General features: G+C 37.4%; 1 protein-coding gene across 1 annotated transcript in view; it reads right to left on the bottom strand.

Moving 5' to 3' along the window:
- MTMR7 (myotubularin related protein 7) overlaps positions 1 to 17,194 on the bottom strand; it is a 93,361-nt gene that overhangs the window by 57,637 nt on the left and 18,530 nt on the right. The window contains exons 2-3 of the mRNA XM_023533685.1: positions 2,406 to 2,528; positions 1,105 to 1,267 (exon numbers count right to left, since the gene is read on the bottom strand). Of these exons, the coding sequence (XP_023389453.1) occupies positions 1,105 to 1,267; positions 2,406 to 2,528 (286 nt within the window). The remainder of the gene's footprint in view (positions 1 to 1,104; positions 1,268 to 2,405; positions 2,529 to 17,194) is intronic.

Here is a 17,194-nt window from a genome sequence, read left to right as displayed (position 1 = left end):
TCCCAGAACTGTGTTCCAATTATAGTGGCCCCTCTGAAAAGTTCAACCGCTTTTCTGGCTAACTCGGCAGTTCTTTTCATCACACTAAGATGAAAAAGCTTCAACCAGCTGCTTTGAAAGAGAAGCAAATAAAGTCGAAATCATCAAATTCTGACAGCTCCTGGCATCATTTTCATGCCATAACTTGAGCTCTTAGCAATCTATAGATGATATGACCATTGCATAAGAAAGTGAGGACCCAACCAAATGCCGTGATGAGTTTATAACCAAACTTCTTGTCCCGAATCACAAAGCGTTTAGCAAAGTAACTACAAGCCTACTTCTGGGTAACACTATCACGGATATTACTTTTATATAAATGATCTCTTCTCACTGTATTCTCCCAAGAAACTTAGTTGTGTATTTCTTTTAAGCAAAAGAACCCCACAGCTCACACGAGCCACACACAGAAAGAAGAAACACTTCATCAGAAGCACATAGTAAGTGAGAAATTCGAAGACCCAAGATGAGGGATACAACAAGAGAGTAACTGAAAACACATTTTGAATCAACTGAACGTTCTTCCTGGGACACTTAAGGGGGTTCTGTATAGGAGAACTGGATAGATCCATACTTTGAAGATTCGCTGATGCTAACAAAGGTCTAGTTATACCAATCTTGGGAAACATATATTCCTATCAAAAAGCAACAGAAAACAAACTTTAAAGGCCCCAAGAGGGGGAAAACAGCACCAGAGCTGTTTGAAATCAAGGTTTTCCACACAAAACAATTTGTCAGTTTGGTCTTAGACCTCAATCAAAGTGGCTCGAGTATCCTAGTACCAGAAGGGCATAATTTTAAGATGATTTCACCCCAAAAGGAAACACATTATGACCCCCACTGAGATAAAGGGAATACAAAGAACAATGAAAGAGGTTCATATAGTACACGAGTTACGGAGAGACCCTAAAAGACAAGGAACTATGTCATTCAGATTTCTTGGTCTCGTCTGAGGCCTGGGATAACATCTAATTCCTAAAACACTATATAATTCTCAAGCACTATACAAATTTCTTGAATGTGATTTGTGTTTTCATAAGAGTGGGTCCATATTAATTGCCCTACCTGGCCTTGCAAGGCGGATCAGAGAGATGTACACATCATGGCAGTCTCTCTCCTGCGGTATGATGAGTTGTAATAGCTGAAAGTTCTTGCAACGAATAAGCAGAGGGCATCCAGTAGCAGTTGTTGCCTGTTTTTCAATGGTGGAAATCTGACTGTGAAGAATCTACAACCAAAAATTAATGCGGATAAGCTAAGCACAAATAACTGATAAATATGACAAGGAGTAACACAGATCTCTGAGCCATACACACAGACAAGAAACACTCCCCAACCTTCAGCTAGCCCAGCACCTGCACTCAGATGTTTTTGGGGGAAAAAAAATCCAACTGTCTAAATTTATCATTTCATTTTTTAATGCCAAGCTTTCGGATATCCAGGCTAATTATTTGAAGCCAACTATTCAGTACACAATTTTGTACAAGTCCAGGTATGGGAACATTTTGGTGGTCAAACGTTGATTGCAGTTAATAGCTAAAATTAAATGAGGTCATGAGAAGTTAGTAAAATAAATGTTGCAATCAACAAAAGTTAGAGATGACTCCGCTGGGAAGGGCCACCATGCTCCTGAATTCCACATGGAATGTTCAAGTTCAGTAGCAATTTGAGCTTGTTTTCTAAGCTGTTGGTGGTCAGTCAGGCTGCAGAAGAGATTTATTTTTAATGAAATCATGCTGAAGGGCATCTCTGGTGTTTTAGGAAGGTCTCTGCTTAGTCCTCAATGGCAGCATTTCTTTCTTTAAATTCCTCTTTACTAGTACCTGCCACCTCTGCTAAAAACATAATATCTACAGAATATAGAAAAGGCAAAATCTACAGTTCAGGGACCCAAGCTCTTGGTCATAATGTCATAGTTAGGGGGCTAAATAAAATAAGAAATAGCTAATGGTCTCATTATTAAGAAGCAGAAATACCTGATAGTAGGACTCTTCCCTAGCTTTCCTTTTCTTCTTTTTTTTTTTTTTTAATTATCAAAAAAGTAGAGACAAAATAGTAAAAGAACTGTTATCTGGCATACTGATATTATTGAATTTCTACCTGATGGTTTTAACATGAATCACTTACATCTCTGGCTATTTCTAGGTCTAAGTTTGATGTTGGTCAAATAATTGGTGTTTAAAATGAATAAGAGGATCAAATAGATTTGCCTCTGTACAGAAAAAGGCAAAGGTCACATTCTAAAAACAGTCCTCTGAACACCTGCACACCAAAAGCTCACCCACCTCACCCTGAGTACAAACAAAAGAATGGAGGATCAAACTTTTTACTTCAAACGCGTAAAGCTCAAAATAAGGAATGCATACCCATGTTTCTTTTCTGGTGTCAGGTGAATTTTCCACGAATATGACATGAGTAGCCGTCAAATACAAAGTACCTAGGGCTGCTTTTTTAGAAGATAGTCGATCTACCAAGCGGACATTTTCGACCTAGACAAATCAGTTTGACAGAGTTATAGTAAAGCACAAGAGCTAGTCACAAAAATAAGTAACAAGTAGGTAACCTTGTATTTAATCCTAAAGATAATTTTGAGAATTCTCCCAATGATAAAGACCAAACTCTGCCCCTTTAATTAGATCTCAGAATATAATTCTGTATATCAAAAGATAAAAAGTCACCCATTACTTAAATATAACATTAAATGTACCACAAGATTTACGAACCCTATTTTTTAAGGATGCTCTTTCTGTATTTTAAATAGGTCTGCATTTTTATTTCACTATAATTATGTAATTCTAATTAAAGGTGAGAAGTATATACATCAAAGTTCTGAGTTTACACAATAACTGTGTAGGAATTATTTTCTATTAAAAAGAAAATAATGTACTTTTCTGAGTGTTTCTCAGTTGTAAAAAACAGTCTCAAGGCTGTTTGCTTCCACATAAGTGAGCAGAAAATATAAATATACATCTGGGAGCAAAAGGTATTAGAGAAATCTTCTGCATGTTAATTTGGGAAAATCTCCCAAATTAAGATGCTCACATTCACTTAGAATAAAATCTCTTTAAAAAATAAAATTCTCACCACTGAGCTAATCTGAACTGTTAGGAGAGATTTCAGAAAAAATTTTTCTCAAGCACACACCTCTTATATGCAGAGCAGTTTCAAGAATATGTGCACTGGGATCACTACAACATAAAAGGTAATAGAAATGACAAACAACCTCTACAGGGCAAGTGAAAACTGAAGAGATGAAGTCTCTGATAAGGTAGAGCTGCCACAGTCAACAAATGAACATTCCTGAAATGACAGCAGGCTTAGCAGTGCTACTTGCTACTGCCAAAGATCAATGACCTACAGACATCTAGATACTCGCTCAATCCTCATCTCTCATCAGGATGGTTTCTTGCTTCCATGAGGTTGCTTAGGATTAGTGAGTTGTATCTACTCCATTCTTTAGCCTCATGTAGAAGCTAGGGTCCTGGTGTAATTGGAGAGCCCACAGCTTCTCAATTGCTCCAGGGAAGACCTAGTGGGGTATCCGACCTAAGGAACAGTCCTCAGGACAACTCCAAGGTCAAAGAGCACTCAGGACAACCATCACTTCGATTTCCTCTGATCATTTTGAATCAAACCATACTTTGGGAAATAGCACTTAAGTATCCTATCCCACTTCTTCCCACTTTCCAAGGACCTAATGAGGTAAATAAAGAATTAGGTATTTAAAATATTTCCTTTCGTCATGTCATTTACTCTGAGGTGGTTGCATAATTCCTGAGGCCTTGTATGCTATGAAGGGCTACATATGTTAAAGATGCTCGATCAAGAACAGTGTCCTTAACCTGTTGGTTCACGGTTTTAAAAGTTTCTTTTGTTACTGATGTGTTCCACATTCACGTGGTCATTCATCACTGTCTCTTTTGTAAATGGTCTTCATATCATTGGTTTACTTTCCTACTAGGTGACCATAATTTCTTACATATTCATAAGAACCGTTTATATAGTCAGGACAGTAGCCTATGGCTTAATTCATATGTGTGTTTTAAACTGTCTCTTTACCAAACTTTTTTTTAAAGGTTCTAATAATTTTTTCAATAAAGTCTCTTGGATGTTCAGAGTAGAGAAAAATATTTTCTGTAATAATTTGTCTCTTCTTCTCCAGTATTTGTACTTCTTTTTCCCCCTTGTTTAATGACATTAACTAGAACCTTCAGAATAGCAGTAAATAACAGCAGTAACAGTGGTCACTTGTGTTGTTTTCATTTTTTAATAACAGTTTTATTGAGCCATAATTTACCTTTCATATAATTCATTCATTGAAAGTGTAATATTGAATGGTTTTAAGTATACTCGCAGTGTTGTGAATATCATTACTATGCAACCATTATCATATCAATTTTAAAACATTTTTATCAACCCAAAAAGAAACCTTGTACCCATTAGCAGTCACCCCTCACTTCTCCCCCAAACACCTCGGCACTAGGTAACCATCATTCTACTTTCTATCTCTATGGATTTGCCTATTTCGGATATCTCATATAAATAGAATCGCACAATATGTTGTACTTTGTGACTGATTTCTTTCAATTAGCTTCATGTTCTCAATTTATGTTTTAATTCAAGTTCATCCATTTTTAGATTTTATCAGTATTGCATTTCTTTTTATTGCCAAGGAATATTCTATTATATGGATATATCACTTTTATTTATTCATCTGTCAGCCGATGGACATTTGGGTTGTTTCTACTTTTTGGATATTGTGAATAATGTTGCAATGAATATTCTTGTGTGTTTGTGAGGACATATGTTTTCATTTATCTTGGGTATACATATATATATATACACATAGGAACAGAATTGCTGGGCCAGATGGTAACTGTTTGTTTAACCTTTTGAGGTACTCCCAGACTGTTTTCCAAAGTGGCTGTACCATTTACCCACCATGAGGGTTCCAATTTTCCCATATCTTTGTCAACACTTGTTATACTCTCTTTTTGACAACAGCCATCCTACTAGGTATGAGATGGTATCTCATTGTGATATTGATTTGCATTTCCCTGATGGCTCATGTTGTTGAACATCTTTTCACCCGCACCCATTTTTAATAGGAGCACTTCCAATATTTCACCATTGAGCCTGATGTTGACGTTTTTTTTTAATTGCATTATGGAAATGACCTAGTCTTAGTTTATTACGAGTTTTGATTTTTTGAAAATCAGGAATGAACAATATGTCTTTTTAATATGTATTTAGATAAATATTTGCTTTTCTTATTCCTACATTATCAATAATAATGGATTTCTTAATTTTTAAAGAAGTCTTAGATTCTTGGTACATGACCGACTTGGAACTGGTGCATTGGTGCTTTAATATTCCTTATATTTTATATGCTATAATTGTTTTGTTTTTATTTTTATTTTTATTTTTTTACATCTATGCTTATTTTTTTACATCTATGCTTATTTTTTTATTTTTATTTTTATTTTTTTACATCTATGCTTTTAAGAGAGACTATCATGTACTAGCCTATTTGTGCTACTTTTAACAGTGAATTCATCACTGTTATCATTACATCAACAAATTGGAAAGATTTCAACATACGAATTATTGATTATTTGAAACAAATATAGGAACTTCTTTACATAGAAATAATTCTTTAATAATTATTTCAATTTCTTGCATGGTTATAAATCTGTTCAATGTTTCCACCTTTTACTAAACATCATTTTGACATCTATTTTCTTTATAAATTATCTACTAATTGATTTTTAAATTCTCACAATCTTTCAATTCATATCTGTGGTTAAATCCTTCTCTCTTTATCCCTCACTCCTAATATTGTAAATTATGTTCTTATATTTTCATGGTTAGATAGACAAAAGTTTTTCTTTGAAGTAACAGGTACTAAGTTTATCAATTTAAAAGTTTTCTTTTCTCTAATTGTTAATTTCTGCTCATGTTTGTTAATAAATGTTTTAACTTGCTTTCCTTGGGTATATTATGTGGTTTTTGTTTTCTTGTTGTTCATTTCCAAATTCTCAGGTTTAATAGTCAGCTCATTAATTTTCATTCTTTTTGTTTAATAACAAGTTTTTAAGTCCATTTTCCTCCAAGTAAATCTTTGGCTGCATCTTATGACTTTTGTTTGCAGTATTATCATTCTTCTTACTTTATAGATAGTGTATAACTGGAGTGTTTATTTCTTCTTTGATCTAAGAGTTTTTCAAAAGAATATTTTTCAATTTCCACATGACTGGATTATTTTATTTAAACTTTTGTCATTCAACATTTTATTTTTAATTACAAGAAAGACATTATGAAAAGAGTTGTGGGAAGAAAGAAGCAAGGGAATATATTATTTCTGAAACATTTCTATGGGAAAAAAACTCACTTGCATGCTAAAATGTGCTTAGCTAAATTAAGCAGAAGTCCAGGGGTGATATTCGATATACCAGTTAATAATATCTAAAGATGGAATGCAAACGATGTTCCCTGCACTTATGATTAATGAAACAAAACTTTATTGGGATAATGGTATTGAACATAACATACCATTTTGAGGCAAAAAAATTTACCACGAATCGTTCTCCCTATAGAAGTGAAAGAAGCCATACAACTTTAATTAATTTTAGAAAACCTGAGTGAGAACTGAACAAGGTTTGCAGATGATGGTAGATTAGAATAGTCAATGAGATTTTTCCATGTCTTCTTGTTAACTTTGGATACTGCTGAGGAAAATTATATTTCAAAATCTGGCAATAGTTCTTACAAGTCCCACAGCAATCAAAAGTAATTCTGAAGTAGAGGGAGGAAAAAAGAAACAAATGACAATTAGGGAAACACCAACAGCAAGATTTCCCAGTGATGCGTAACAACAAATGAAATTAGTATCAAAAATTAAAATTTAGTTGTCTGAGAAATTCTGTGAAGACAGGGAGCCCTGGTCAGTTCCACCACATGGTTTACACTCAGGTAGCCAGAACATTCTTGACTGTGACACTAAAGTCAGTCAACTCTAGATAAAATGACACAAATCTCAAGAGTTTTGGCAACATTTTGAAGACCCACTGGTTCAATAACTCCACCTCATTTCTTCTTTGACTAGCTAAATTAATTCCACCTCATCTACATATATAATAAGTCATATGGTAATAAGGCCTCTTTCCTACTTGAAGAGATATGACTCTTCAGAAATTACCAGTTTATCTAGACAGAGTTATTGCAAGCATTTGCATGCTCCTAGGAACACCATGCTTAAGACATACTAGGTATTCATGCTCTGCAAATGGCAGCTCATCTATGTAAAACACATTACAATATATCATTAGTACTTGCGTGTACATTTTTCACATCTGACACTTCTGAAAATGGAATGTATCTTATGATTAATGTGGCAAGAAGCCATAGCATCATTTAATTGTCAGTGCTTTTGTCTTTCTTTGTGGTACACAAAATCTCAGTGCATCTTACAATCATGATGTCTTAGATGTGCTGAAATGCATTTGAGATTGTAGTCATTGGCATATAAATGATATCTGAAACCATGAGACCAAAAGAGGTTACTAGGGAGTGCATGTAGAGAAGAGAAGAGATCTGAGAAAAGCCAACATTTAAAGGTTGGATGGAAGGAAAGGAATCAGAAAAGCAAACTAAGAAGGAATGGCCAGTTAGGAGAAACATCAGAAGAGCCCACTGTCAAGGAAGGGTGTGCAGATGCAGTGGTTTGAGAGACAGGGAATGCTGATGTCAAACACTGCTGAGAGATCAAGTAAGGCAAGAACTGTAAAAAGCCCATTGAATTCAGTAACATGGAAGACTCTGATGACTTCAGCAGGAGTGGTGCTGGGAGCACTGGCATCAGAAGCCATAACACAACAGCTGGAGGAATGAGCTAAAGGGAGCTGAGAAAGTAAGGGTTTGTCTGCTCCTCGTAAAAGGTTAGAACTGGGCAGAAGCCAGAGGGGGACAGCCTGGCCACTCAAACTCCACCCAGAGCAGCAAACAGCCAAAGCATACAAAGAGCTTTCCAGAAGCAACTGGCATGTCAAGACATTTTCAAGAAGGAAGACTATTAATATTGCCAACAAGGAGGCATCTCAAGTTGTGATTCACACAGGAAAAAAAAATAACTCCCATCAGGAGGAATTTGTGAGAAATACGTTTTAAAGGATTAGGAAAAGGAGGTAAGGATCACTGGGCAAGGATTTATTCTGCTTATGGTGAAGTCTCCCCACTCCTATGAAGCTTTTTACCCCAGCTTTAAAAACTGGTCTTTTTAAAAATTATGAAGCATATACTTACTTAGTAATGTTTGTTTTAAGATTCAGAAATATAGAAAGCAGGAAAGAAAATCACCAAACACTTAATCTTTTGGTGGATTTTAGAAAATGTTTATACATCATTTTAAGTATTGTTGGATTAGGTAGAGAAGTGCCGTGGGCAATAACCCCAGGGATGGGGAGCAAGAGTCCAATCTCTGTCTTCTGCTTTATGAATCTTTCCTTTGCCCAAATCGTCAGGGGAGTTGACTATATACCATATTGCCTTGAGGAGCTAAAGAGGGCTACGGAATCAAGGGAAGGTTCTAATTCTCCATAGCTGTGTCGTGGAACCAAGATGCATAAATGTATGCTGAAACAATGTGTACCCTGAACAAATTCAGTGGGATCAGAAGATTAAGCCAAAGGTGACTACGAAAATGCAAACCTCCAGGGAAGCCGGCAGAAATTGGCGGGGAGGGGAGGGAAGGAGAGAGCTCTGGACTTCCGAAGGGAATAGAATGAGGGTGTTCAAAATAACTTTACCAATATCTCATGGATCAGGCCAATCCCAGTTGTCATTTGGTATATGGAAACATTAACCAAATAATAATAAAAAATAACAAATATTTTTAGAGTATTTACTCTATACCATGCTCTGTGCTATCACTTTGCATATCTGACCTCAGTGAATCTCCCTAATAACCCAAGGAGTTAGGTCCTTACATAATCCCCATTTCACAGTTATGTTTAAAATCTGACAAATTTCTCCATCCTGGAGCTAAGGTCTGTCTAACTCTGAAGCCTCAACTCGTTTGCCGAGGTGCTGAGCTCTGGCGAATTCCTGTGAGGTCGTTTTAGGCCTATTATTCAAAATTAATACATTTAGGATAAGCAATTAACAATTATTTTAAACAACTTTATACATAAAATCAGTATTTGAAAACAGAATGCTTCTAGACAAAATCATACTCTAAAACTAAATTCACAAACCACTATGAGAATGTGCTTTGAGATAAAACCCAAAGACATAAAGCCTGGGAATAAGGTACAAGGGCCCAAACACTGGCCAAGGAAACGTTTGGGATTCTCAGGACTAATAAAAGTAAGAACACCAAACATCCAATTCCATTCCACAAAACGCCTACATGAAACACTGTGTTAGGTTCTGAGAAGAACAAAAGGGTAGATAAGATAGAATCTCTGTGTATCCTCAAGACTCCCACAGACTCAATGGAGAGCTCTGTGCCCCAGTTTAAGGGTCGTTTCATTCCCATCTCTGCTTGGTTGGGGTTAGATTGAGAGGGAAAAAAAAAAAGTTTCATCAGCTTTTCTAGGCCAAGGCTGAAAAACTTCAGTGAAAATACCGGGCCCCACCAGGACAGTGCCAGGCCTGGAACCGGACACCATGCTTGCGGAACACAAGTTCAGCTTGACCCTTCCCTCGTGGCTTGGAATCAGAAGGACCCTATAAATCACTGAGAGACAGTCTGTCTTAGCCATTCCCCAGTACGCCACCTTCTAACTACAACCTTAATAGAATATGAGCCTTTACTTTCTACCCTGCAGGCTGCCTACCGGACTGCTAAACATCTCAGGTTCCAGAATCATCTATCTGGAAAAGCAAAACTGGTCTGCAGAACAAAGAACCCAAAGCACAAGGTAGGGTTATCTTTTCTTGAAAAAGACAAAAGAAAAATGAATGGCACTAGCCACTGGCTTTGCTTGGGCCAAAGACACTCAGTACCATATAAATTAGGCTGTAGGTCACCACCATTTGGGGGAAGAGATTCAGAAGTTGTTGAACAGGGAGAAATCAAAATGTCTGCAGCAGCCAAAACCTAAGACAAGTTTATGTTCTAATCTAAGAAAAGCAGCTAGATAAATAGTTTGTCATGCTAAATTTGGTATCATGACATTTTCTAACTCTACCAACATGAAAAGTAAAGAATTTGTGAGTCAGGAGGCCTGAGCTCTGGTTCTGGTTCTGATTTTGAAATGGAACTGTTGGGCGTAGGCAGTTGAGTTACTATCTCTGGGTTTTGACTTCTGTAAAGGACCTAATGGGCATTTAATGACTTCTCCATTCTAACAGGCTGCAGTTCCAACTCAGTGGTATCACATAGAAAAGCTAGAAAGCACACAAAACAGCAAGTGTGGAAATACACCCACAGTAACTCAATAGTAAATTGTCCAGAAATTCAGTCACTCAGTAACGTGGTTAGCACACAAAACTTAAGATTCCCTAAGGAAAGGAAGCACCAGCCTCAGCAAAATCAGATGCTGCAAGAGTCTCTGGAATTGGCCCAAGGCTACATTGATATCCAGTGTTTGAAGCCCAACAGAGAGAAATGAACACACCACACCCAAGTACACCACCCGCCAGCCTGGTGAGAAGCAGCCGGGGCCACACTGGCTCTTGTTCCGTCCCCAGGCTCCTTTCTCCAGCTTAACTTCCTCTCTTTTTCCCTCCTTTTGCAGTATCAGGAAATGGCTGCCTGGGGATCTTGGAGTACTTATTAACGTGTCCAGAGTCATTTCTACCTCTGATAATTAAATATCACTTGGTTTTAAGTCTGAATTAATGAAGTGTCTTATTGTAGTGTTAACACAAAGTATTCTGGTTGCCTTTAACAAAGATCAGATAGCATCTTTTTAAAGTATTATATATGATCTTAATGCTTATAAAATTCTATACGATAAAGTGAAAGAAAACGTTATGTGAAATATATGTTTACATGAGAATGCTAACCTGATTTCTGAAAACATATTTTAAAATCCTTCTATCTAGCCATTCAACTATCTTTCTGCAATCTTTGATGGTGACATTCAGGATGCTTGGGTGGCACACAGACTGATCTGGCTCCTTAGAGCCCACCCGTCAAATTTCCACACCACTGGGCAGAAAGTGGTTCAGTAACAAGGAGGACTTTCTCAGAAACCAAACTTGGGACCATTACAACAATGAGAAGTTAAAAGTAAAGGCAGAGTCCATTCTTCCTAAAATGTTCTTCTGGTATAAGGAGAACCCATCATAAGAGCCATAAAACATGAAGTTGTACAACACAAAAATGTACATTAATACGGCAGTTGAAAACGCACGATAATTAACGTAGGTTCATTACCACGTGCAGTGATTACACGGTGCTGAGGACACAGCGCTGAGGGTTCCACGGCTGGGCCATGGAAGCTCCCAGGGAAGGAAGCCATTGTGGGTATCCAGCCTTGGGTGTGGAGTCTGTTCTGGCTTTAAGTAGTGCCCACCAACACACCCCCCACTAACTAACTGCTGAGAATCACAACCAGGCCAATCCAGAACTAATTTCCCAGAAAAGCTGATGGTAAAGATGGAAGCACAACAGTGACAGATCCCTTCCAACTTCTCCCTTGAGCAGAGGGGGCAAAAGAAGGAAGGGTAATAATAGTAACGATACTTACTCCCTTTTCCTAAGCAACTACCAATTGTCAGGTATTACCCAAACAGTATTTCTAACCCTAGCTGGAACGTAGACACCATTATCCCATTTTACAAGTGATAAAATAGAAGTGCCCAAAGTCTCACAGCTAGAAAATGACAGAGCCAGATTTCAAACTGGAAGTGTCTGAATCCCACATCTGCTTCCCTAGACCTCTCCCATACTTTACCTCTTCAGTCCAGGCCTAATACGGTAGATTAAAGAAGGACATCATGGCTCAAAAACTATTCTTCATTTTCCCTAAATTTCAATTAGAGAATAATATGGCTGACAAGGAAAAAGCTCTGGCTAAAACCAAAGTGTTGATAATTCTGTACAGAGCAGCTTGGTGGGGCATTTTAAGTCTCTGCCTGTTCACTTCATCTCGTCTAGAGGGGCAGATGCCCACAGTACTGAGGTCAGCCTGGAGAGCCTGGTTTCCCAGACTAGCTGGCCAGAATCTTCAAATGTACGCTGCTGTGTTTCAGGTAAGAAGATGCAATAACCTACAGCATGAGGAGAACTCCTTCAGGAATCAAGTTTCACTTCTAATCAGCCATGCACTAACTATAGAAACGTCCACCCTGTTAGAAATTCCAAATGGTCTTATTTATGGTAGGTGTCCCTGTGTTGCTCTAAGTTTGAATCCAGATGTTTTAAGAATTAAGATGTTTTAAGTTTGAATCCAGAGCTCCTAGACAATGAATGATTCCACCTGTGAATACCTGCATGTGTGAGAGAAAAAGTGTACAACTCAGTAGTCACTAGTAAACAGTAATTATTGATAAATAAATCCACAACGAACACTTCAGAGGTTTAATTCTTGCTCCCACTGGATGATAACCTCATGTCTGCGACTTCGTTTCCCCCGTGAAAGTAGTGGTAACAACGGAGTATGCAAGAAAGAAGGACTATCCAACTACAGCTGCGAAGTACCTTGACACAGAAGAAAAAGTAAAGCAATAAAAAATTCCTCAATCAGAGTTGTTATAATCTCTTACAAGAGCAGAAAAAAAAAGCATTTGATTTTTCCAATTTAAAAAGAAGCACTTTCAGTACTGTACTATATATCTGAAAGTTGTTCAGAACATAGATCTTCAAAGTTCTCATCCAAAGAGAAAAAAAATTGACTATGTGAGGTGATGGATGTTAACAAAATTTCTTGTGATAACCATTTTGTAATATATACATATATCAAATCATTATGTTGTACACACTTTAATATATCTCAATAAAACTGGGAAAATAAAAGCATACTATAAAATTTACATAATAAACTTTATTGCAAAAAAAATTAAAAATTAAAAAAATTAAAAGTACTTTTTTTTTACTTGCATAAACAAATAAAAGGGGGTGGTAATGAAGCTTCAAGAGTTTTCTAATCCAGCTATTTGGAAGAAAAATTAGGAACACCATCCTTCTCCCAAAAGGCAGATTTAATCCGTTTAAAACTATAAAACCATTGAAAATATTTTCCCAGGACCATTTTATTCAGAGGTCAGATATTGGAGAAGAACTGAGGGAAAAGCAAGAATCACCAAGTATAATCCAAGAAAATCTATGACATGTAACCAGAAGACATGTAAGATTCCGCCTTTCATAAAATCCATATTGGTGATATAACAGACAAATGCTCATGAGATACACACACTGAGAATGCATGAAAATAATCCTATTTTCAAGCTGCCTGAAAACTTAACTCTTAAAAATTCGTCCTTCTATGAAGCTAAATTATGTTTAAAGCATAGTTAATATAGTCAGATACGATACACGTTGCTGAGGACTCAGTGCTGAGGGTTCCACTCTGGGGCATGGAAGCTCTCAGGGAGGGAAGCCATCGTGGGTATCCAGCCTTGGAAAGAAGATCCTGGAATTGTATGCACATTAGAAGAATATGTAGTGCGTCAGCCTCCAAAGTGAAGAATCTACATATTTCTCAATCTGCTAGGAAATTTAAATTCTTTCTGCACATAGGAAAACAGGGTACTTAACATACATATGTCTATAGATTTTTGAGCCATTAACAGATCTTCAAATAATTCCAATAAGGTTATACTCTGTGAAAGATGTAAGCTTTGTGAAATTTGCTTTTAAAAGAAGAAAAAAATGAAATTTTCTATATAGATAAGGATATTTCTATCCATCTTAGGTCAAGGTGAAGAAATATCCTGATGATCTCAGATAGCCTTGAATGCCTATAAATGGGCAGGTTGTTGAATTCCACCTATCTACACAATTGTTAAAACAGTAGATTTGACTAATATTTAACTATACTTAAAAAAGAAATCCCTGAGAGGGATAACAGAGCTAAAATAGTTAGTGAAACAGAGCCATAGCTACTTAGGAAATGAGAGTGCTACGAATTCTTGGAAAAGGCAGAGAAAAAAAAAAAGGAGCCCATTTTTGCTCAGAGGAAACTATAAACGTTATGCCAGCAGCCAACTGTCATAAATAAGGAGTCAGGCACTTGAGAGTCTTGCACAGAGCTCGTATAATTTATTTTGGTAGGATGACCCTGGATGTGTAAGCTTCAAAGAACATGCCCTGTTGAACAAGAAGACAATCCCAGGATTTATTTCAATACCACCTTAAAATAACCTCAACCAAAAATACCATTTCCAACAAGCACAAATAAGAGATAAAGAGGAAAGAAGATGTTAAGAGGAAAATAAATGAAGAACAGATGCTGGGCCCATTGTTATTCAAAGAATAAATGTATGGAGTGACCTATTAACGATAGCTGGCTTAAAAACAATGGTCATTTTAAAAAATAAAATAGTATGAGAGAATAAGACCTTGCCTTGAAGCAATACAGAAAGTCAAAGGTTTACTTTATGATGATGATGATTTTCCTATAAAAATATTTCTAAAATTCTAAAATACTTCTGAAGTTGACATATTTTGACAAAGTTGCTAACAGCGAAGTCTAAATCACCTACTTATATAGCTCTTTGGGAACCAAAGGAAAACATTTTTCCAAGGGCAGGTTGTGCCAAATAGAACTTACTGCTGGTCCAAAGAGAAGAGATATCTTGCACACACAGAGAACCAAGACGCATACACCTCGCTCACAACAGCTCTGGCAAGTACAGTGCTAGAGGACAGAGTGGGACAGCCTGTCCACCCAGGGCGAGGCCAGGTTCCAGCACATTTACACAGTCTCATGCCTCACCTCGGGACTCCAAGCCCTCAAGGGCAGACTCCATAACTGGCACCACATCTTTCTCCATATCCTCTTACGGTACAGCCCTCTGGAGCCCGTCAGTCCCACTCTGGGAACGAGTATGAAGCAGAATGCCTTGCAGACAAAGATGGGAGGGAGGCCTCTTCCGAGACTCAATGAGGCTATGCTACTGCCATGTCACCAGGAGCCCTGAGGTTACTGAGAACAGTGAGGACTCCAATCACCCAGCACAGCGTGTTCCCTCCAGCCTAATTCTCAGGCTCTGCCTCCTTAATATCACCTTCCCTCAACCACTCCAGCCCACAGTAATCACTCTTCATCCTTTGAATTTCTATGACATCTCTGGTCATAACTATTCATTTCCCATTTACTCTACAGTGCCTATTACATGCTATTTTTATTGTACTACTCTCGTTGTTTCCAAGAAATATTTCTAATATTTCCTGCAGAAGCACGAACAATGCTAGGCCCACACTTACATTAGAAATTACATTAGAAGAAGGAAACAGGAAACAAAATCTTTGGCTTATTGGCTTCCTGAAACAATAGACTGCTACGATGATTTCAGAGCAATATAGCAACCTTCTATGGGATCCTTAAGGACAGGCACTAAGTTTTATTTGTTTGTTTGTTTGTTTGTTTCCTTTTGGTATCGTAATGCTTAGCACATGTACATACTAAAATACCTGTCCAGCGAATGAAAATGAACAACATTATGGTAAAAATAAAGTACGTGAGGGCTTGTAGATAGAATCAGGTATGATTAACCAGGGATGCTTTATTATTGAATTTGAATTTCCAAACAAGAAGGTTAGTAACATTCAGTTGTGAAATATGTTGCAAATACAAGAAACAGAGATGAAAAAAATAGTTTCATCTGCAAAAGTGAAAACTAAATGCCATGTAACTAAAATGGAACTAAGACCTTTACTTTTTTCCATAACTGGGTTATAATATGCAGCTGCAATTGAACAAACAGTCTTTAAAAGCTGCCGTGAACTCAAGCCAGCAGGTAAAAATAAAAGCTGCACCGTTAAACTAGATTGGAGGGGTTTTTTTCTTTTTTTTTCAATCTAATGAGTCTTCACACTGGGTAGAGTTTGCCCAGTTGGAGTAGAATCTGAGAAGTTTCAAGAAAGTTAGTCTGTCTTTGCTCTAGGTCATAAGATCCTTGTGTGGTTGCTGTATATGAATACATAGCTCTTCATAACATTCTTTATTTAGAAATTTAAGACTCTTCAAGATATCAATGTCCTGCCAGTTAAAGGGTACACTGTGGGGCTGAACTTTGAGTTACTGTGCAAAGTTTTTTTTTCATGCTGTCAGCTGTAATAAGTATTGTGAGAATCTTTGGGATTAAAGTTTTGGTGACAATGTTTTAAACTTTAAAGCCTGGGTTTCCTTGCAAAACTAAAATCTGTAAGCTTGGACCAAGTCCAGGGATAACATTCTTATTGGAAGCTATACTTATATTTCCTTGTAAAGTGCTTTTGAATCAATAAAATATTAGCAAAACTGTGTTTAAAAAAAAAAAGGAAAAAGAAGAATAAGAAACAAGGCTATTGAAAAATACTGAAGCTTAGACACAACATCACATTAAACCATGTCTTTTATTCATTTATTCAAGGAATGTTCGCTGTGCACCTGTCCTCAGTGCCAGGCCCAGTGTGGGTGCTAGAGTACAGCTGTGGACAGGACAAAGCCACTGTCACATCAAGCTTGCTCTCTGTGTGAGGGTGGCTGAGCAAGGGTATAGGCAATAAACAAAAAACCAACTTAAAAAAAACCAACCAAACAAAAAAACATGCCAGAAAGTGTGAGAAAGGAAAAGAAAGCAGGATAAGCAGTTGGGTGTGGAGGCTATCTGCATGCCCAGGAAGTCCTTTCTAATAAAATGACTGGATCTTTCTGTCGAGAACCAAAGTAAGTGGGAGAGCCAACCATGAAGAACTCTGAGAAAGGAGCATTCCAGGCACAGGAAACAGCACATGAAAGGAACTGAGCAGGAACTGCGTTGACATGTTCAAGGGTCTATGGGAAGGTAGGGCACTGGACCAGAGTGTGAGTGGAGGGAGTAGGAGGTGAGGTGCCAAAGGCAGCCAGGGTGACCTGCGGGGCCTTTCAGGACAATGTTAGGACTTTGGCTTTCTCTCCGCAGAACACAGGAAGCAACTGGAAGGTTCACAGGTGAAGGGCAGCAGGATCTAGCAATGTCATCTTCTAAAAATGGAAAACTTTCTAAGGTCTTGGCTTACAGG

Source organism: Pteropus vampyrus, unplaced genomic scaffold (assembly GCF_000151845.1).
Source record: "Pteropus vampyrus isolate Shadow unplaced genomic scaffold, Pvam_2.0 Scaffold108, whole genome shotgun sequence".
Lineage (NCBI taxonomy): Eukaryota > Metazoa > Chordata > Mammalia > Chiroptera > Pteropodidae > Pteropus > Pteropus vampyrus.
Note: the sequence above shows the minus strand (reverse complement) of the source record. Positions and strands in the feature narration are given on the sequence as shown.